This window comes from Lissotriton helveticus, chromosome 5_1, assembly GCF_964261635.1.
Source record: "Lissotriton helveticus chromosome 5_1, aLisHel1.1, whole genome shotgun sequence".
NCBI lineage: Eukaryota > Metazoa > Chordata > Amphibia > Caudata > Salamandridae > Lissotriton > Lissotriton helveticus.
In genome coordinates, this window is record NC_136065.1 from 2,108,396,249 (window position 1) to 2,108,419,085 (window position 22,837).

At 50.1% G+C, this 22,837-nt stretch overlaps 1 protein-coding gene across 1 annotated transcript in view; it reads right to left on the reverse strand.

Annotated features, from left to right (window-relative positions):
• The window catches only part of LOC144756381 (bile salt-activated lipase-like), a 62,157-nt gene that overhangs the window by 14,432 nt on the left and 24,888 nt on the right, over positions 1-22,837 (reverse strand). The window contains exons 5-7 of the mRNA XM_078646160.1: positions 22,645-22,775; positions 20,166-20,273; positions 136-253 (exon numbers count right to left, since the gene is read on the reverse strand). Of these exons, the coding sequence (XP_078502286.1) occupies positions 136-253; positions 20,166-20,273; positions 22,645-22,775 (357 nt within the window). The remainder of the gene's footprint in view (positions 1-135; positions 254-20,165; positions 20,274-22,644; positions 22,776-22,837) is intronic.

Here is a 22,837-nt window from a genome sequence, read left to right on the forward strand (position 1 = left end):
ATCCAGAGTAAGAAAGAGACAGAAAAGGAAGATAGGAAAACTGTGTCAAAGGGAGATAACAAGAATGGAAAATAACCACAAGGGGGAGAAGTGAATGTCCTTCTCCTGCCAAGTGATGGGGCGGGGGAGACTTACATTCCAGGCCAACAAGAACCAGTTGGTACGCCATGGTGATGGCTCGTGGGTCTGTCACCTTCAGGCAGTTCGCCATGGCCTTGGTGTCACTCACGGTGCACCCCACTTTCTGTGCTAGCTGAAAGAACAGAAAAACAGGTCACAGAATAGTCAAAGGCTGAGGAAAGCAAAAGCCAGGCCACAGTAAAGCAAAAGGCAGAGGGGAGCAAAAGCAAGGCCAAAGTAAAGCAAAAGGCAAAGGGGAGCAAAAGCCAGGCCAAAGTAAAGCAAAAGGCAAAGGGGAGCAAAAGCAAGGCCAAAGTAAAGCAAAAGGCAAAGGGGAGCAAAAGCAAGGCCAAGGTAAAGCAAAAGGCAAAGGGGAGCAAAAGCCAGGCCAAAGTAAAGCAAAAGGCAAAGGGGAGCAAAAGCAAGGCCAAAGTAAAGCAAAAGGCTAAGGGGAGCAAAAGCCGGACCAAAGTAAAGCAAAAGGCAAAGGGGAGCAAAAGCAAGGCCAAAGTAAAGCAAAAGGCAAAGGGGAGCAAAAGCCAGGCCAAAGTAAAGCAAAAGGCAAAGGGGAGCAAAAGCAAGGCCAAAGTAAAGCAAAAGGCAAAGGGGAGCAAAAGCAAGGCCAAAGTAAAGCAAAAGGCTAAGGGGAGCAAAAGCCGGACCAAAGTAAAGCAAAAGGCAAAGGGGAGCAAAAGCAAGGCCAAAGTAAAGCAAAAGGCTAAGGGGAGCAAAAGCCGGACCAAAGTAAAGCAAAAGGCAAAGGGGAGCAAAAGCCAGGCCACAGTAAAGCAAAAGGCAAAGGGGAGCAAAAGCCAGGCCACAGTAAAGCAAAAGGCAAAGGGGAGCAAAAGCAAGGCTAGAGGGGATCAAAAGCCAGCTCACAGAATAGTCAAAGGCTGAGGGGGGCAAGATCCAGGTCGCACAATAGTCAAAGTCTACGGGGAGCAAAAGCAAGTGCAAAGTAAAAAGGGACACTGAGATTGGGGTAGTGTAATAACAAAGTCAAGAACACTCCCCAGCACACGTCGAAGGTGTGTAAAACTTATTTCACAGTGCACAATATCAGCACGAATAATACACAATAATTCAAATCTTTTTCTCTTCTTTTCTCCTTTTATTTAGTTGATCTTCAAACAGCCGACACGTGTTTCGTCACTAACAGGGGAAATAGTCCAGCGCCTTTTTCAAGGCCAAGGCTTCTCTGCACAAACCTTCAATCTGTGGTGATAGTTACAACCCACAATGGGTTTCTGTATCTCGCAGCGTCCTTGACAACAATCCTTAACAATCTAAGGATATTGATATGTCCTGATATTTCAAGCATGAATCAAACTTCATTCTGCAGGACGCTGCCATCCGTGTGTAGCAGAGTACGGAACAGGTTCTCCCCACCTTGCAGCACCGTCTCGAGACTAGTAACTACAAGATAGTGATATGTGCTATTCTCGTTAGTAGTGCCAGTTACTAAATAGAATACCAGTGATTGTTTTCTTACGTTATAACAAAGTCATGCCAACACAATTGAAGAAGGAATTGTATGCTTTAACAGAGTTAGGTACATACAAGGAAAAACACCCCAGCCACCAAGCTCCTGCAGGGACCGCCACCACTCGCCGCAACCGTCCTCTCACGGAACCCGTGATCCCCAGGCATACACGTCTCTAATTTAACCGGGCATATGGTGAAGCCCAGTTACCACAAGTGTTCCTATGGTTTGATCAATAAAGGAATATTTATTTACTAAGTACTGAAAATCTGACTGCTACTTTTCCACATGTTTTTTGTCACAACAATCTACCACAAAGAGCGTCTATTTACTATGTACTGAAAATCTGACTGCTACTTTCCCACTTGTTTTTTGTCACAACAATCTACCACAACGAGCATCAACTAAAAAAAAGTAACAAACACATGCGATGGGCACTAAAGCCCCAGTGTTGCTTCTGGCTAAACGCAGGTTCTAGTCCAAAGCCCTGTGTAACGTGCATCAGTCCATCTAGAACCCAGTCACAAGTGTCATCAGAGGGCTGCCACTACTCTGCCCCACCTGCAGGATGTCTCAGGCGAGTAACTCAAACAAACTCCAGACTGTTTAAAACAACATTGAACATGAATTTTTGGAGCAGGTGCTACACACATAATTGGACAAACAAAACCACCAACGGGAAGGACCCCAGTGCATTGATTGTACTAATATGTGTTTTTAAATATATTTCTGAGCTCTCACTTGCATTCTGGTCGCTACTCCCCGGTCCACCACAGCTTCTGTGCTGATTGTTGTGGAGGGAGGTTCAAGCGACACCACTTCCTGGTTGCTCCATCCTGGGCAGCCATCTTGGGGAGGTTGACGGGCTAGTCTCCCCCCTCGCCCTCACTATTTTAGGGCGGGAGTCATTCGCGCACGATCATTAACCAACGAAGATCGTAGCGCTAGCGCTTGACTGTGACAAGGATTACTGCAAGCATCTATTTCGTTTTACAGACTTTTAAAAACCTATTGATTGTACTAATATGTGTTTTTAAATATATTTCTGAGCTCTCACTTGCATTCTGGTCGCTACTCCCCGGTCCACCACAGCTTCTGTGCTGATTGTTGTGGAGGGAGGTTCAAGCGACACCACTTCCTGGTTGCTCCATCCTGGGCAGCCATCTTGGGGAGGTTGACGGGCTAGTCTCCACCCTCACCTAATCTATATGACCTCTTCCTACCTCGCGCAGCGGTGACGCGCAGCGGTAGCGCGCAGCGGTAGCGCCGTATACGTGCCGAAGAGGCGCCAAAGAGAAGCCAGTCTGCGCCAGTCCGCGTTCAGACGCTTCTCGCTGGCCCTGGCTTGGGAGCCGCCCAGCACCATGGTGGGTATTCGTATTTCCTACAACTCTTTGTTGTTACATTCCTTACGTCCCCCCACCAGTCCCTCCTGTCGCCACTCTTTTTCCCCAGCTAACCTTGAACATCACTGTAAACACTGTACATGGAGCACCCCCCGCCCATACAGCTACTCTCTCCCTCCGGGAGAGATTTGGAGATTGTATCTCCTCAATTGCCGGTCACTACCTAAACACTTCACATAGCTGCATCTGATGATTGAAGAGCTCAATCCTGACGCTCTATTTTTAATGGAAACTTGGCTCCAGATGGACAATGACCCGACTACAATATGGGCCACACCTCAAGGCTATACCCTCAAGCGCCTCGACCGCCAGTCGGGGAGAGGCGGGGGCCTGGCCATTATATATAGGGACAGTTTTAAGTGTCGTGTCATTCCCAATTCCCCGCCGACCTGCGAGAGCTTACACTTTGGGCTTGATTTTTCCCCCACCACCACCTTCTCCGGTATCTTACTCTATCGCCCACCTGGTTTCCTTAACAATTTCATTACACAAATCACGGACCTCACTGCCAACGCAGTTTTGACCTCATCTAACTTCACCTTGCTTGGGGATTTTAACATCCATTTAGATGACCCCCATGATACGTCAGCTAATAACTTACGGGTCAACATGCAAGCGTTAGATCTTTGCCAGAGAGGCCATCAGGCGACCCACAAGAAGGGACATCTTCTTGATCACATATACAGCAACACCAACCTTAATGTAGAGTCCCCAGTTCCACTACCCTGGACCGATCACTTCCTGATGAACAAGTTACTTACCTTCGGTAACGATATATCTGTAAGAAACAGTAGTTAGTATTAGATTCCTTACCTTAGAATATCCCCAGGCGTCAGTCTGGATCCGGAAACTTTTGCGTAGCAGTACCCCTGCGCGTCGGTAGGCGTCGTCTGCAGGTGTCCCCTGCGGCTCCGCGTCGTCGGCGTCGTGCGCCGTGATTACGTCGCTGGAGTATATAGACGCCGCCTCCGCGCGCTGACGTCAGTTCTTTGCACACAGCTTTTCCGCGCCAGAACACGCAGAGCCATGTGAGAACTAACACTGGTGCCATTTGAAACTAGGGCCCTGAAAGGGATGACCTTAACCCTAGGTATCAGTTCACAGAACGGGGAGGACGGGTGGGGCGGTAAGGAATCTAATACGAACTACTGTTTCTTACAGATATATCGTTACCGAAGGTAAGTAACTTGTTCATCTGAAAGAAACAGGTTAGTATTAGATTCCTTACCTTAGAATAGATACCCCAGCAATACCAACCCCGGTGGTGGGTCTGCGAACCAATACAAACCTACACCAGAAAGTCCTGGAGGACCGAACGGCCAAAGAAGCCATCCCTCCGGACTTGACAGTCCAGGCAGTAGTGCCTCGCAAAGGTGTGCAGCGAGGGCCACGTAGCCGCCTGGCAAATGTCCTGCAAAGGGACTCCCCGGCCCAGGGCAGTAGTAGCCGCCGTGGCCCGAGTGGAATGGGCCCTCAGCCCAACAGGAGGCTCCTTCCGAGCCAAAGAGTAGCATGCTTTGATGCACAGGACGACCCACCGAGAGATGGTTCGTTTCTGTACCGCCCTTCCCTTCTTCTCACCCACGTAGCCAACAAACAGTTGGTCATCCACCCGGAACTGGCGTGTGCGATCCATATAAAATGAAAGCGCACGTTTTGGGTCCAGACGATGGAGCCGCTCTTCATCCTTCGAAGGATGCGGAGGCGGGAAGAAGGAGGGTAAGGTGATGGACTGCCCGATGTGAAAAGCAGAAACTACTTTGGGCAGGAAAGAAGGCCTAGTCCTAAGAACCACCTTGTCAGGATGGACGGACAAGAAAGGAGGTTTAACAGAAAGAGCCTGGAGCTCACTCACTCTCCTGGCAGAGGTGATGGCAACCAGGAAGGCCGTCTTTAAAGTGAGAAGACGGAGAGGACAGGAATGAAGCGGCTCAAAGGGAGCGCACATCAAGAATGTCAGAACCAGGTTCAAGTCCCACTGAGGCATCACGAACGGAACAGGAGGATACATGTGCGTTATGCCTTTCAAGAATCTCAGTACAATAGGGGACTTGAATAAAGATGGCTGATCAGGTAGCCTTAAGAAGGCGGAAAGGGCAGAAAGGTAGCCCTTGATAATGCCCAGAGCAGAGCCCTGCTGGGCAAGAGAAAGAAGGAAGAGGAGAACCTCGGAAAGAGGGGCAGAAAGGGGATCCACAGCCTTTGCTGTGCACCATGCCACAAATCTGTTCCACCGGCAGGCGTATACCGACTTTGTGGAGGGACGCCTGGCTGCCAGAATCACATCACAGACTTCAGGAGGCAAGTCGAATGGCCTCAACTGTCGCCGCTCAATCTCCACGCATGGAGGTGGAGGCTGGACATGTTCGGGTGGAGGACCGTCCCCTGCTGCTGCGACAGAAGGTCCTCCTGAAGGGGCAGGCGGAGCAAGGGACCGACTGACATGCTGAGTAGCTCGGGATACCAGTATCTTCGAGCCCAGTCCGGAGCCACAAGGATAACTTGGGCCCGGTCGCGCCTGATCTTCTTCAGCACTCTGGGCAGAAGTGGTATAGGCCGAAAGGCGTACAACAGACCGCAGCTCCACTCGCGCCGAAAGGCGTCGCAGAGCGAGTGCCGTCTTGGAAACTCCAACGCGCAGAACTGATGACATTGCGCGTTCTCTTCTGTGGCGAATAGATCTAACCAAGGCTCTCCCCATTGCTGAAAGAGGCCGTTCGCCACGTCCGAGTTCAGACGCCATTCGTGATCCACCGAGCACCGACGGCTGAGTTCGTCCGCCCTGGCGTTCAGAGAACCTGCCAGGTGTTGAACCGTCAGAGTCACGCCCTGACGTTCCAGCCATTGCCAGAGGCGCAGAGCCTCCTGGCAAAGGGTCCACGACCCCACACCGCCCTGTTTGTTGCAGTACCACATGGCGGTGGTGTTGTCCGTGAACACCTGCACTACACTCCCGTTGACAAAGGGGAGGAATGCCTTCAGTGCTAGGCGAATCGCCCGCAGCTCCAACATGTTGATATGGAGCCGGGACTCCGCCGGAGACCAGATGCCTCTGATCTCTGCCTCTCCCAAGTGGCCTCCCCAGCCCTGGAGGGACGCGTCCGTCACAACTACGTGCTCCGGTTGGGGAAGGGAGAGGGATCTGCCCCTGACCCAATCGCGGTCCGTAAGCCACCACTGCAACTGACTCGCAGTGCCCTCCGAGATCAGGACATGGTCGGACAGGTTGCCCTGATGCTGGGCCCACTGAAACTTCAGGTCCCACTGCAGAGCCCGCATCCGCCATCTGGCGTGATGCACCAGAAGGATGCAGGAGGCCATCAGCCCCAGAAGCCGCAGCGTCAACCTGACCGAAACCCGGGACAACGGCTGAAAGATGGGAATCAGAGCCTGAATATCCCGGACCCGCCGTTCCGGAGGATAAACCCGAAACTGCGCCGAGTCGAGAACCGCTCCGATGAAAAGGAGCTTTTGAGAGGGACACAGGTGTGATTTCGGCACATTGATGGAAAACCCCAGCTCGTGCAGGAGGTCTGCCGTCATCTGAAGGTGGTGGACGACTGTTTGGGGCGAGCCCGCCTTCAACAACCAGTCGTCGAGGTAGGGGAAGACTGAAACCCCTAACCGGCGCAGATGAGCTGCGACCACCGCCATCACTTTCGTGAACACCCGTGGGGCGCTGGTAAGGCCGAATGGGAGCACGATAAACTGAAAGTGCTCGTGGCCTACCGTGAACCGCAGGTAACGCCGGTGGGCCGGCAGGACGGGGATGTGAAAATACGCATCCTGCAAGTCCAACGGTACCATCCAGTCTTGTGGGTCTAGAGCAGCCAAGACCTGAGCCAAAGTCAACATCTTGAACTTCTCCTTCCGGAGGAAGCCGTTGACGTTCCGTAGGTCCAAGATAGGACGTAGGCCCCCTTTGTCCTTCTTGGGTACCAGAAAGTAGTGGGAGTAGCAACCACACCCTACTTCTGGCCCAGGAACGCGCTCGATGGCCCCCTTGGCCAAGAGGGCCGTAACTTCCTCCTGCAGAAGTGTCAAGTGGTCCCCCGACACACGGTGGTTCTGCGGTGGCATGGCTGGAGGAGTGGACTCGAAGGGGAGGGAGTAGCCCCTTCGGACGAGCTGCAGCACCCACCTGTCCGATGTAATCGTGCGCCAGCGGGAGTGGTGATGGCGAACCCTGCCACCCACTGGCGTCACATGGGCCCGAAAGCTCGGACTAGGAAGATTTGGAGGCTGCTGCGGGGGGAGGTGTGGACTGACCTCGCCGCTGCCCTCTACCGCCACCACGGCAGAATCCACGGCCGCCACCGCGCTGGGGAGCGTTCTGCGGCGCGTGGCTGGCAGCCCGCGTGGGACCGCCCCTTCCCTGGCCACGAAAGGGGCGAAACGAACCCGGTTGCTGGCGCTGGGTCGAAAGACCCAAGGACTTGGCCGTGACCCTGGAGTCCTTGAAGCGCTCAAGCGCGTTGTCCGCCTTGTCACCGAACAGGCGACTGCCATCAAAAGGCATGTCCATGAGGGCATTCTGGACATCCGGTGAGAAGTTGGCGGATCTCAGCCAAGCATGGCGACGAATCACCACCGTCGTGGACATAGCCCGTCCCAGCGAGTCGGTCGTGTCAAGACCACACCTGATCGAATACCTCGCCGCGTCCCGGCCTTCAACCAAGGCCTGGTTGAGCTTGTCCCGCACCTCCTGCGGGCATTGCGGCAGACACTCCGCGACCGTGTCCCACAGAGAGTGGGTGTAGCGGCCCAAGAGGCAAGCGGTATTGCAAGACCGCAGCCCAGCACTCAAAGACGAAAAGACCTTCTTGCCAAATTGGTCATATCGCTTCGATTCCCGATCGGGCGGAGCCGACGGGAATGCGGACTGGGAAGTGGAGGCCTGGATCACCAGACTCTCCGGGGAGGGATGGGTGGAAAGGAAGGCAGGGTCGTCCGAACACGGACGGTGACGCCTGGCAACGTTCCGGTCAACCGGTGCACCGGAAGCGGGCCTGGACCAGGTGCCCAAAAGGACATCCGTCAGGGCCTCATTAAACGGCAGCAGAGGCTCCTGTGGGCATGACTGCGGTTTAAATACTTTGGTGAGGATGTTAGGTTTCACCTTAGCGACGGGGAGCTCAAGGCTCAAGGCCTTGGCAGCCCTCATCAGGACCACCGAATAGGCAGCCCCCGCCTCCGACGCCACAGGGGAAGGCGAGACAAACCCAGGGTTGGGCGACTCGTCCAGACCACTGGCCTCACCTAAGTCACCTACCCAGTCCACGTCATACTGGCAGGCTCGTGACAAAGGGTCCTCAGACCCCTCCCAACCCTCTCCATATTCGTCCTCATCGCCATAGTTCGAGTCGACGATATAAACCGGCTCCTCGGAGCCAATGGGCCCCAACGGCGCCGGACGACGCCGGTCCGACTCCGCGTCAGGAGTCAGAGAGGGATCGGGGGTGGCGCCGCGCGGCGCCGGGGACCCGACGCCGGCCGGAACCGACGGCGGAGTCACGGCGCCACGCGGAGGCGGCACCACGGGTTGCCCCAATGGAATCGGCGCCGGAGAGGCCAGTGGACCAGCCGGCGACGACCCTGAAGGGCCCAGCGGCGCCGGGGCCGGAGCCGCCGGCGGCGCCGGGGCCGGAGCACTCGGCGGCGTCGGGGCAGGCGCACCCGAACCGCTCGGGCTCCCAGACGGGACCGACGGGCCCGCAGGCGCCGTAGGCCCCGCCGGAGGAGACATCGCCCTCATAGCCATGAGGAACTCCTCAATCTCCTCGCGCGACGCGCCTTCCCCAGGGACCGACGGGTATGGGGCAGACGGCGTCGGCGACCCACGCGGGGCCGCGGGGGTGGGGCCACCCGAACCCCCGGCCGCATCACGCGGGCGTCGGGGGGAGTCGGGGGTACGATGACGACGCCCCGACCGCTTGTGTCGCTTACCTGATGAACCGGAGGAATGGTGGCGACTCCCGGAGCGCTCATGGCGGCTCCGCGATCGCTCCCTCGACCGCTCCCTCGACCTCCGACCGGACCGGGACCGCTCTCGACGCGGGGCCGACACTCGGAGTTCGAGCAGCTTGCGGGACCGCTCCCGTCTAGCTTTACCTGTCAAGGCCCGGCAGTCGACGCATGACTCGACGTCGTGGTCCGCGCCCAGACACCGGAGGCAGAGTCGATGGTGGTCGGTGACCGACATCATTCGGTCGCACCCGTCGCAACTCTTAAACCCGGGCATCCTACCGGCACCTTGAAAAAAAGAGTTAAAGTTAACAAAAAACTTGGTCAAAAGACCGGAGTACTGCTCTTCGGATCTGCGCTAACTGGCGCGGAAAAAAGAAGAACTGACGTCAGCGCGCGGAGGCGGCGTCTATATACTCCAGCGACGTCATCAGGGCGCACGACGCCGACGACAAGGAGCCGCAGGGGACGCCTGCAGACGACGCCTATTTATTATATATTTTATTTTATCAATTTATAGGGCGCAACAGCTACCCAAGAAGGGTTTCCCGGCGCCTAGACACAGCTGGAAAAAAAAAGGACAGAAAGGAGGGAAACTGTGTGAGGTGGTTATTGTTCGTACAGCCAGGTCTTTACAAGCTTTCTAAATCTACAGTAGTTTTCTTCCTTCCGGATGCCTGGAGGAAGCGTGTTCCACAGGGAGGGTCCAAGATAGGCAAAAGATCTGCCCCCTGATCTTGCCCGTTGAAACCTAGGTATACAGAAGCATGCTGCTGTCTGGGACCGGAGGTTTCTCTTTGGCGTGTAGAGGCAGGCAAGGGATTGGAGGTATTTTGGAGCTACTCCTGTTTTTATTTTGAACATGTAGTTCAAGGCCTTGAAGCGAACTCTGCTCTCTATCCTGAGCCAGTGAAGATCCAGACGATGGTTCGAGACTCCAGCGTTCTTAGGAATCTTACATAGGAGTCTGACCGCAGCGTTTTGCGCTACTTGCAGTCGTCCAATGACAGATTTATTTGCGCCTAAATATAGGATGTTGCCGTAGTCTTTTGTGTTGACATAGGCAACATCCACAGGATTTTCCTCAACCATTTAGCTATGGTGAGACACAAGCCAGTAACTTTACTGGCCTGCTTGTCCATGGATAAGGCATTGTCCAGTACAAAGCCCAGATTTCGAGCATGGGACACCGGGGTAGGAAAGATGCCCATCTGGTCTGGCCAATGCGCGGGGTTCCAGAGATCTTTGTCTTTTCCCAAAATCAGAATTTCCGTCTTGTCGCCGTTCAGTTTTAACTGGTTTGCTGTCATCCAGTTCAATATTTTTAGTAGTCCTTCCTTAAGTGACGACGGGGAGTGGGGACAAAAATCAGACAGGGAAAAAATGATTTGGGTGTCATCGGCATAGTTCATAAGCGTTAGACCTAGCTTTTCAACAAGTTCTACCAGCGGTTTGAGATAGATATTAAAAAACAGAGGGCTCAGGATGGACCCCTGCGGCACTCCATGAGCTGCAGGTAGGGTGTCTGACACGGCCTGTGCTGATGCGATCTGAAAAGTTCTGTTTGCCAGGAAGGATTTGATCCAATCCAAAGCCTTTCCTCTTACGCCATTAGTGTGTAGCTCTCTAATAAGCGTTTCATGAAAGATGGTGTCGAACGCCGCACTTAGGTCCAATAGCACAAGTGCTACCGTCTGGCCTTGGTCAAGAAGTTTTCTGATATTTTCAGTGACACCTAACAGGGCGGTCTCCGTCGAGAACCCAGCCCTGAAACCAGATTGCGAAGGATGGAGTAAGGAGTTTTCTTCTGCAAAAGTGGCTAACGTGGAGTGAACGTGTCTCTCGAGGCACTTTGAGAAAGCAGGGAGTAGAGATATAGGCCTATAATTGGCCAGTATTTCTGGGTTAGCATTTGGCTTTTTCAAGAGGGGTGTCACCATGGCATGCTTCCATAAGGCCGGGACAGTGGCGAGGTTGAGGGACAAGTTTAAGAGATTGGCTATGATATTCAAGGACTGGTCATCCAGTTTTTTTATAATTTTAATAGGGATGGGGTCCCTAGGGGAACCGGATTTAACAGTTTTTAGGATTCCTTTGAGATTCTCTAATGAAAGAGTCGGCCAGGATTCCAGTAAGCTTTCGCCCAAAGCAGTGGGTTGAGGCAGAATAGGGTCCGATGGAGGGGGTGGGTCAGAGTCAGAAATTTTTGTATTGATGTCTGAGATAATTTTGTCGATTTTCTCAGTAAAGAAACAAGCTAATGCCTGACATTGTTGAGCGCTTAGGGGGGGTGCAGTGGCTGTAGTATGTGCGCCCGCCAGTTCCTTAACTTTAGAAAAAAGAGTTTTAGGCATGTTGGTTGCTTCAGTAATTGTTTTTGAGACGAAGGCAGCTCTTGCCTTTGTACACGCCGCATGATAATGATTTCTGGCTTCATGATAGCATTTTTTGGCATTAAGGTCGTACTTTTTACGCCATTTACGTTCTAGTACTTTGCATTTTGATTTTTCGGTTTTAAGGCTGTCGTTAAACCATGGGGCCGGGGGACGATGCCTACTCCCTTTGGTGTGAGTAGAAGGCAGACAGCTATTTGCTGCATTTATTAGCCAATTTTGTGTCTCAATTGCTACGTGGTCCATATTGGGGTTAGGGCTTGGAGGGTTATGTTTGAGTGCCGCATTTAAAGCATCGATGTCGACTGACTTCCAGTTCCTTCTATTAGTGGCATCAGTGTTTTGTTTCACACTGGGGGAGGGTGGGAAGGAAATGCTAAAGCTGATGAGATGATGGTCGGACCAGCCAGAGGGTACGGTGGCGATGTACGTGAGTTACCTGACGTTAGATATTATGGGGTCCAACAAATGGCCAGCAATATGAGTAGGGCTAGAGTTGATAATAGGTAGATTCAGTGCAGCTAGATCTTCCAGCAAATTATAACATGAGGGGATGGTGGGATCTTCCAGGTGTAGATTTAGATCACCCAACAGGGAGAAATTGCTAGATGACATATAGTAAGGGGTAATAAGATTTGCAAAGTTTGATACCCATTGAGAGGGGTTACCTGGTGGACGATAAATCAGAAGGCCTGACATTGTGAAATTGGGGTTCAAAGTGATTTTAAAAAGACCCACTTCACAATCTGGAAAATGTACAGATTCCAAAGTGCATTTGAACTCTCTGTTAACAAGCATTGGAAATGCAATAGGTCTCGCATTAGGAAAGTTTGAGCTATTGGTCTTATAAATTACATTTTTTTTTATTTTATGTTGTTTTTTAAAATAGCTAAATTAATAGCTTTATCATTTACAATGCCAATAGTTATAACTTTCGCAAATGTGACACCTATAGCATTTGTAATGCTACATGTTTTGTATTTACGTGACTTAGATGTATTGATATTACAAATACAATGGCTTTTAATTTTTTACATAATTAATACTTAAATAATTTATTTAATTTGTAATGTCAATAGCTTAAACTTTTGTAAATAACTTTTGTGAAGATTATGTTCAGTGTTTTTTATTGTGACGAAAATCCAAGAACAGAAGTGAAATATTAACATCTTTTTGTGATTTGTAATAAAGCTTGAAAGCTTGAAAACAGCTTGAAAGATTGAAAGAACATATTTGAACCAGTGATGCTGTGGTGGTGCGGAGTGATACTGTGGTTGCGCTGAGTGATGCTGTGGTTGCGTTGAGTGATGCAGTGGTTGCGCTGAGTGATGCTGTGCTTGCGCTGAGTGATGCTGTGGTTGCGCTGAGTGATGCTGTGGTTGCGCTGAGTGATGCTGTGGTTGCGCTGAGTGAGCCAGGGAGACACGGACACTGAGACACAAACACTGAAACAGGGAGACATTGAGAAAGAGAGGGAGAAAATAACACAAAGGGAAAACAGAGAGAGAGACACACTGACAGAGCGAAGGAGACAGACACTGAGGGTGACATTGACATTGAGACAGAGAGACGCTAATACACAGAGAAGGAGACACCAACATTAAGACAGGGAGACACGGACACTGAGGCAGGGAAAAACGGCACAGAGAGGGAGACACCAACATGGAGATAGGGAGAAAACATTGAGACGGAGAAAACAACTCTGAGACAGGGAAAAATTGAGATAAGGAGACACTGGCAAAGAGAGGGAAGGTACAGACTCTGAGACGATGAGATACCGAGAGCAGACATTGGAGCAGGGAGACCTAGACAAGGACATATGGACACTGAGACAAGAAGACAGGGACACACTAAGATAGGAAGACACCAACTGTAATAGGAGAGGGAGACACTGATATGAAGATAGGGAGACACAGAGTAGGCGATATCAACATGGAGTAGGACACATTAATACTGAGACACCAACAGTGAGACAGGGAGCCATTGGCACAGGAAGACACATACACTAAGACTCAGACACACAGATTCAAGTAGACACCAACAGAGAGGGGGGGGGGGGGAAGAGAGAGCACTAATGCTGTGACAGTGATATAAAGTGACCCAAGAAACAGTGAGACACACAAAAGATCAGGGAACCACAAGCATGGATGCTGGAGCGGAATGACACGGGACACAATGAGGAGCAAGCTGCAATGCTGGAAAAAAAGAAACTGAAGGTGCGCGGCTGCTAAAATGAAATTGTGCCGTGCTTGTTTAAAAAAAAAACATAAAAATTGAAAGAAGCAAGGTGCAAGGAAAATAACGACGCGCAACGGCAATAAGGAGAAAGGCATGCCAATGTGATTGTTGGGAAATGTGAAGCTGATCCCCTCCCACTCTCCCCAATTTTTACAGACCAAGCTACACCCCTGGCAAAAGGAGCAAATGAGTTTGAAATCCGAGTTATAGTTTTCCTATTAAGTTATACAGTTGTGTTAACTCATGGTTTTGCATATGACAATTTATGAAGGAAAATCATCCGCTCAACAAACATTCTAGTGTTAAAGTACATTGTTTTCTTGTTGGTGTGCTCAGGGTTTGTGTTTGACCGACTTATATAGCTGCGAGAAGAACGCGTGGGCCATTCCACGCAACTTTTAATGGGTGAAAAGCTGCGTTTTCACCACACACAATCAACTAAACAAAAATATGTACCCTACTTTTCAAACAAAAATTACACTGTATAACCGCATGGAAATTTTAATTGTTCATGTTAGCAACAAAAATAACACTCTATAACCGCATGCGAATTTCAATTGCTCGTGTTAGCAAAAATGTATTACATGTGATTTAAGCAGTGTACAGATGCAAACATTCCCTGCCAAGTTGTAAAATAAATCACACGCCATGAAAAAAACAAGGCTTAAAAGAGGGCAGCGCCGAAGGCATGTAGGGTCGGGGTAACCCAGAGCCAATCCGTGACTGGCATTACAGGGATGGGAGCCCGGTCTGAAAAAAAAAACTAGAGATATTTAGAAAGAGGTATTTTGTTTCTGGTCCAAAATGTGTGGTAAACATTTTGTGGTTTAATATTTAGAGACACGGCGAGCTTTGTCTGCTTGGCATTCTCAGCAGAGATGTGGGGGATGCAGCAGCCCCCGGTGGAATGCTGCTGAGTATAGAAAAGAAAGAGCGATGAAAGGAGCGAGAGAGAGACAGGAAAGAGAAAAGAGCTAAAGGAAAGACAATAGGAAGAGAGCGAGTGGAAAGACGAAGGGGTTCAGAAGGACAGCAGAATTAAGGGGAAAAGAAAGGAGAAATGATCTTGAAGAAGAAGGACGAAGAGAAAGGTCACAGGGGAACAGGAAAATGAGAGAGAGGGAAAGAAGAGCTTAGATATTCATAAGCAGAGGGAAAGGATGGGAGAAGAAGCGACAACTCAGAAGGGAAGGAAAGGGGAGAAAAGGAATGAACTACGAGGGAAGGAAGATGATGACGAGAGGTGAAGAAAGAAGAAAGGGAAAAGTTGCCTGAAGGGGAAAAAGAATAGGAACATGAAAGGAAGTACATGAAACAAGCATTTGAATGCAATCGCGGCACCGAGCTGTAACTTGAGATGTTTACAGCTAAAGCACGAGTGCCGCGGCCCGCGATTGCATTGCAAATGAGAGGTGACACCGAGGGAGGGGGGTGGGTCCTGATGGGGCGGGGGAGCGGACCCTTTGATGCCGAGGCTCAGACAACAAATGGTGTGGCACACAGATTCAAGGAGACACCAACAGAGAGGGGGGGGGGGGGAGGAGAGAGCACTAATGCCGGGACAGTGTGTTTGACCAACTTATATAGCTGCAAAAAGAATGCGTGGGCCATTCCATGCAACTTTTAATGGGTGAAAAGCAGTGTTTTCACCACACACAATCAAATATGTCTAAACATGCTACAATCCCGTAAATGCACTACGAGAAAGTGCAGCAAATGCAGAGTGAGGTGAGGACCTCCTTGTTGTAACTCTCAATTAAAAAGAGCATCTGAGCTCTTCTAGGCTCTCTGCGCTCTGGAATATTTCGCATTTAGACACAAAAGTGAGGGCTCGAGGCTCGATGTTGTGAAGAAGCATTAAGAATGGCTTCGCTGTAAGGAGTACTTCTGTTTCATAATCATCTGCAGTGCATTAGGGCAAGAGTGATGAAGGCACACTTAAATATGTTTCCGCCGCCCAACGTAATCCCTCGCATGTGCAAAGTCAATAGTGTATTTCAAAAGAGGAGCAGCCCATGGAAGACGCTACAGTGCCTCGATGCGAAGAGTTGTATGAAGCACTACGAAGCGCTATGTAACTGAAGATGATCAAATAAGGCAATCTGATCAAGCTATTCGCCCTCCAAACGCGCTTCGCGCTTCGCCCTCCGAACGCGCTTCGGCGCCTCGCCAGTAATAGGAAGCTCTATATGAATCACTGTAAAGCGCTATGTAATGGAGCATGTTAAAAAAAGACAATCTGATAGCGCTATTCATTTTGATAAAGCATGAGCTAACCAAGTTCCGAAGAAACGTATTAAACACAAATAAATTGTGATGGGACACTTAAATATGTTTCCGCCGCCCAACGTAATCCCTCGCATGTGCAAAGTCAATTGTGTATTTCAAAAGAGGAGCAGCCCATGGAAGGCGCTACAGTGCCTCGATGCGAAGAGTTGTATGAAGCACTACGAAGCGCTATGTAACTGAAGATGATCAAATAAGGCAATCTGATCAAGCTATTCGCCCTCCGAACGCGCTTCGGCGCCTCGCCATTAATAGGAAGCGCTATATGAATCACTATGAAGCGCTATGTAATGGAGCATGATAAAATAAGACAATCTGATAGCGCTATTCATTTTGATAAAGCATGAGCTAACCAAGTTCCGAAGAAACGTATTAAACACAAATAAATTGTGATGGGTTAAACGAGGCTGGCAACAATCTTCTGGGTGTCATCTAGAAACCGGTCTTTCAAATTCAGCATCATCCTGGGAGTGTGTGTCGGAGTTGAGAGCGAGGAGAAAGTGAGGCGGCGGGGAGAGGAAAACAAGAATACATGCGACTGCAGAGACAGGCGGGGAGAGGAAAACAAGATAAAAACCGGACTTTCAAATTCAGCATCATCCTGGGAGTGTGTGTCGGAGTTGAGAGCGAGGAGAAAGTGAGGCGGCGGGGAGAGGAAAACAAGAATACATGCGACTGCAGAGACAGGCGGGGAGAGGAAAACAAGATAAAAACCGGACTTTCAAATTCAGCATCATCCTGGGAGTGTGTGTCGGAGTTGAGAGCGAGGAGAAAGTGAGGCGGCGGGGAGAGGAAAACAAGAATACATGCGACTGCAGAGACAGGCGGGGAGAGGAAAACAAGATAAACAAGACGGAGGGAAGAGAGGGGAGGGGGGAGGAGAAGTGCGACAGGGGAAATGCGAGACGGCGGGGAGGGGGCGGAGCGGGTAAACAAAGACGGACGTGCACGCGCTTTTAAGCTCAATGCACATGCGCATTGAGCTTAAAAGTCACGGGCACTGCAAGGAATCGCCACGATTCCTTGCAGTGTGGATAAAGAGCGGATAAGTCCCAATACTCTCGCCTTGCTCGATGCGCATGCGCATCGACAGGCGAGACCTAAAAATGATGGCTATCCCGCCCCCTACCTGTTTTTCCCTATCAATTCTGGCAATGGCATAGTTGTCAGGGAGGGCAATAGCAACATCTGGGCCGGCGCTGTCATGTAGCCATGTCTCGGTTAGGAAGACAGCGCTAGGACATTCTTCAGTGAGGAGATTAAAAATTTCATGCTTATGCTTGGGCAGTGATCTACAGTTTGTACTGTAAAATACGTATGTTGGCTGTACATTTTTTCGTAATATTTTACATTTCCTGTGTCTCCTAGGTGGGTCGGGGTAGGGTTGATATACGTTAGTGGATAGATTACACTCGGAGCAAACATGGGTTCCGACTTTGTGGAGGTTGGACAGAGAGCAATTCGGCTTAGGGGTAGGGCGCAGCGCTCTCAAAGCGGAGGAAGTTCTTACCAATTTGGGAGGTGCAGTGGGAGTGAGAGCCTCGGCCTCGTGCCCCGTCCTGACACGGACGGGCACAGACGGGCTAGTCTTTGGCGTGTCTTCGGCGTGCTGAAGGTGTGCCCGCTGCGCTCGACCGCTGCGCTGTCGGGTAGTGAGCATAGTAATGGGAGGAGAGAGGAGTGGGCGGGGCTAACGAGGGTGGGCGTGGCCCCGTGTCACGTGGTGCAGCGACGCTGAAGACGCGAAGGGGTACTGCTACGCAAAAGTTTCCGGATCCAGACTGACGCCTGGGGATATTCTAAGGTAAGGAATCTAATACTAACCTGTTTCTTTCAGATACCTTTTACCTGGCTTTCCAACTCCTCTTCCCCTTGTGATGTTCCTACCAAGTATCTGGGCAGGAAATGGTCCTCTCTTTCCCTCACCGACTGGACAACTGCTCTCGTCCAAGATCCCCCGAGGAAGGCTACGACTCCTGCCTCTGCCTCTAACTATTTTGATCACTGGATTTACAGCACCCTAGACCAAGTTCTTCCCAAACGCCCTTGTAAACTTATTAGAAGACCTAAAGTCGCACCTTGGTACACTCCTGCTCTAAGGTTATTAAAACTTGACTGCCGTAAACTTGAGAGAGCATGGAGGAAGGACCATTCTTCGTCTAGGAAAGATGATTATAGGTCTGCAATGAAGCTCTACAAATTAGAGATTAAAAAGGCGCAAGCCTTCTTCTATGAAGGGAAAATTAATGCAGCAGCCAATGCCCCCAGGGAAATCTTTAGGATAGCTAAGTCCCTTATTTCACCCCCGGCTGAGCGTCCCACTGCCGAAGGTGCACAAGACCGCTGCAATGAGCTGGCTGCCTTCTTCTCAAAGAAAATTTTGACCATATATTCCTCCTTTAGCAATTCTATGGTCATCGCCCGCTCTGTCCCACGTAAACCAGCTGACTCTCTGGCTCTCTGTAAGCTGGACACAATTCCGCTTCTTGATGCCTGTAGTCTGGATAGATTAATCTCCAAAGTTACTTCCGGGTCACCCAATGACCCGGCACCCCCCCGGATCCTTGTCAAGGCCTTGGACGTTATTCGTCCTGTCATCTTGGAAACCTTAAACACTTCCATTGTGTCCAAATCGGTCCCACTCTCCTGGAAATGTGCCATGGTGAGGGCACTTCTCAAAAAGCCCACCCTGGATCAGAGCAACCTGTCCAACTACCGTCCCATTTTGTTGCTCCCCTGGTTGAGTAAACTGCTGGAGAGGCACGTCAACAACATCTTAACAGACTATTTGGAGTCCAACTGTCTGTTGCGTGCCTCCCAGACAGGATTTCGTCCTCAACATGTTACCGAAACCGCTATGTTAGCGGTTACAGAAGAAGCAAGAGCTATTCTTGATCAGGGAGGAAAGGTGGCCATTATCTTGTTAGATCTTAGCGCCGCGTTCGACACGGTGAACCATGCCACGCTATTACATCGACTGGCTGGCATGGGCGTGTCGGGCGCGGCCCTGGATTGGCTTGCCTCCTTTCTGAGCGAGCGTTTCTTCCAGGTCTTTGAGGGTGAGACAGTCTCTCCCAAACATCCTCTCAGGTGCGGGGTTCCTCAGGGCTCCTCCCTGAGCCCGACCCTTTTTAACGCCTACATGGAACCTCTGGACAGGATAGTCCATCCCTTTGGTGTGCGTATTGTCACCTACGCGGATGATACGCAGCTGGTGGTCTCGCTAGACCACGCAGATGGATCATCCAACACCTTAGGCCCCTGTCTAGAGGCTGTTGCCAGATGGATGCAAGCCTCTTGTTTGAAACTTAACGGGGAGAAGACAGACATCATTCTCCTCGGAAATTCCTCCCCGTCTGTTCTTGCACCCGTCTGGCCACCATGTCTTGGCGCTCTCCCCGCCCCTAGGTCCCAGATAAAGAGCCTCGGGATCTGGCTTGACACCGCCCTTGATTTCTCGGTCCAGGCTACTAAGACCGCCGCCACTTGCTTTGGACTAATGAGGATGCTCCGGCGGGTGCTCCCTTTGCTCCCTTTCCAGGCGAGGAGGGTCATGGTCCAGGCCCTGATTCTCTCCCGTCTGGACTATGGGAATGCTCTCTATCTGGGAGCACCGGCCTCGGTACTTCAGAAGCTTCAGGTCACACAAAATAGTGCGGCCCGCCTACTGTTTAATCTGCCCCGTCGGCAGTCGGCGAGGAAGGCTCTGAAAGACCTCCATTGGCTCCCAATGGCTGCTAGAGTGCAGTTCAAGGCTTTGTGCATCCTGCACAAATCCTTCCATCGTGTAGGCCCAGCGATTCTGCACCCCCTGGTTACGCCCTATGTTCCAGCCCGCTCCCTTCGTTCTGGCACCCTGCAGCTGGCTACCTCCTCTAAAATCAATAAAGCCCGGTGGGGTGGCCGCTCTTTTTCCCACTCGGCGGCCAGACTCTGGAACGCCCTTCCCCTCACCATCTGAGGAAACAGCAACCTCCTGTCTTTTAGAAAGGCCTTGAAAACGCATTTGTTTGCAAAATCCTGCTGATCTGCCCTGAGCCTGCGCTAAACCATTTAATCTTCAAGCGCTGCGAGGCCTCAGGGCAGTTATGCGCTATACAAATGCAATTTTTCATTTAATTTCATTTCATTTCATAGCACCCCCACATGCGGCCTGCTTTATTCTAGAATCTTTTGGTCTCTGCTCCTCGTGTATGACTGTGTTGGTATTTATACTGTGCTTTCTTACCACTTGCAAGACCCAAATCAACTTGACATTTTGGGTGCCTTTACCTTTTTAGCCCAGAAGAGAGGATCCCTTTGGATAGCCCAGGGGCTCAGGCCGACGCCGCTCTGGCTGATGGCTCGCTTGTACTTTCCCACGTTGTATGGAGTCAGTGTCTACGGTGTCCAGAGAGGGACAAAAGACAAGAGAGATTACTGATTGTATGTATCGCTCCACTAATCCTATAAAACATGGAAATATGGTCCCTCTTAAAGACATTAAAGTGTTTAGTGAACCAGTTTACAATCCCTAATAAGCCATTGTTACTTCACATTACCTTTGGTCTAATTGATTTTTCAACAACATACAATGTGTTTTGTTTTCTTCATGCAAAGTGTTACTTGTCCAAGGTGACTCATCCCAGAAGACTGTGCCAACTGAAAACCCTGCCAATAAGACATTTCTGTTCAAAGTTATGGGGTGTAAAGTTACTAGTGGGGATGGCTTGATGTACTTCCAACACCCACAATGGCAGGTTGTGGGGGATATCTCTGCGATGCTATGCTTCTGCCGGATGAGAACAAGTGCCCAGTAATCGGGAAGGCTGCACAAGGCAATCAGATCAGCCTTGACGTAGTTGGGGTAGTTTAATTTTTCCATAAAATGGACCTATGGTGGAACAGGTCAGAGTTCTTGAATGAAGAAGGCGGGCAAAGACTCGGCTCCCCCAAGGCAGACACTAGTCGCAGTCTACAGCAGACTCAATCAACAAAGTAAATCCAACCAGCCTACACTAGTTGCGCATCCAAGTCCTAGTGTCCTGAAGTATTCTTTGTGTGTGCTTGGGCAAAGGATGTTTATTCAATGGCTGGTCTAGCATATTGGTTCATGGGACGCCTTCATGCCACAATATGCTCCGGGTCGCCTCTCAGCTCCAAGTCACTTATCTATTTTAGATGCTTGAATCACTGCCCGCTCTTCTCGTCACTATGTCCGAGAAGAAGTCTTTTCGGACATAGTGACGAGAAGAGCGAGCAGTGATATTTCCCTTGGACCCCTTCATGCCTTTCATGCTAGACTTGTCTTTTTCAAATTAGAGTTGCTTTGATACAATTGTGGGGCTCTCATTGATTTCTTGCCTGAGAGTGGATCAGTATTGCAATTATCCTCATTTACAGATTGAATATTTGATGTTTGCGCTCTTCGTTTGATTATGTCCTGATGATGACCTGATAATTAGCAAGGTCGAAATGCCGCCGACACCTTCCTAGGCAAAAAATCAAGAGGAAGCATATGTTGTGTTTTTGACATCTGACAAACTTGTTTTTGTATTTTCTCCTCTGCCATTGTTTCTTCATTTACACTTAAGTTTGTATTTTCTTAGTTGTATATGTTTGTGTAACTTTGAGAGCACCAATGTATTATTGTGTATTTGTGTATTTTGTATTCGTTTATTAACACATTTCCTTGATCAACATTTGTGGGTACTTCATTATTAATTTTTTGTTCTTTAAATGTCCCATCATATGTGACAACTGTTGTTCTTTTTAATTATTTCCTGAACCATTGTTGCGCTTATAATGCCGTTTAAGTTGGCCACGGACTCAAGAAGGTTTTCATATAATCTTATAATCAAGTGTCACTTTGTAGGTGTGAAAAGTTATTCCAAAAGACTCAGTGAGAGTAGCCGGGTTCCATGTTTACATTGGAAAGTGTAGGACTAAGTACTGAGCCTTGTGGAACTCCAAACATGATGGACTTGAGAGAAGATCTACAATTGCCTATAGTCCGGCCTTGGAGAAATGAAGGGAACCAAACCAGGACTGTCCCAGCAATCCTAGCGGCCTCGCGCCTATGTACTAGGATGGTCTGGGAGATGGCGTTGAAGGCTAACATTATCATAGCAGCCACTCCATCACCGTCCAGAATAGACCTGATATCGTCCAGGGTTTTCACTGGCACAGTCGCAGTTCAGAGTCCCTTTCGAAAACCCAACTGAGTTGAGATGATCCATCACTGCGGCACCACTGGTCCTTCCAGAACCAGAAACAGCGCAGGTATAGCAAAGGGCGACAAATCAAGAAATACATGTTTGATTGAGCCTAATTTTAGTCATTACTGCAATGCATCGTTCCAGGTTCTGCTGATGTCGCTTTAAAGCGCCAAACTAGAAACCAGGACATCACAAGACTAGAAACCAAAAACACACGAAGAGAAACCCAAAGCCCAGTATCTAAGTCAACGTCAGAACTACCTCAACCCTACTGCAGTCATAAAGGAGCTGAACACCCAATTCTTCAGAGAACACTACAGCTCCACTTGAAAGAAATCCCCTCGTAAACACATCCGGGTTCCTTGTAAACAATCCTGAATTGCTGCTGAGGACTCCCACCCTTGTTCAGTGCTCTGTTGCTTTCTAGGTAGGTTTGCATTCAACAAATACCTATGGATGCCACAGTAGTGTACTGAGATGGCAACGGATGAAGCCCGTCACGACACAGTCCTATCTGGTCTATCGCCAGTGGAAGGAATCCGCAGATTTCTTACCTGTAGACTGACACTGGCTCCCCCGGCAGACTCCCCGAAGAGGGTGATGTTATCCGGGTCACCCCCAAAGGCAACAATGTTTCTCTTCACCCAGGAAATGGCCATGTGCTGGTCCCAGAGTCCATAGTTACCTGATTAAAAAAACAAATGCATTTCAAAATCTGAAAAAGGACATTCTCAGCCCAACCTGACC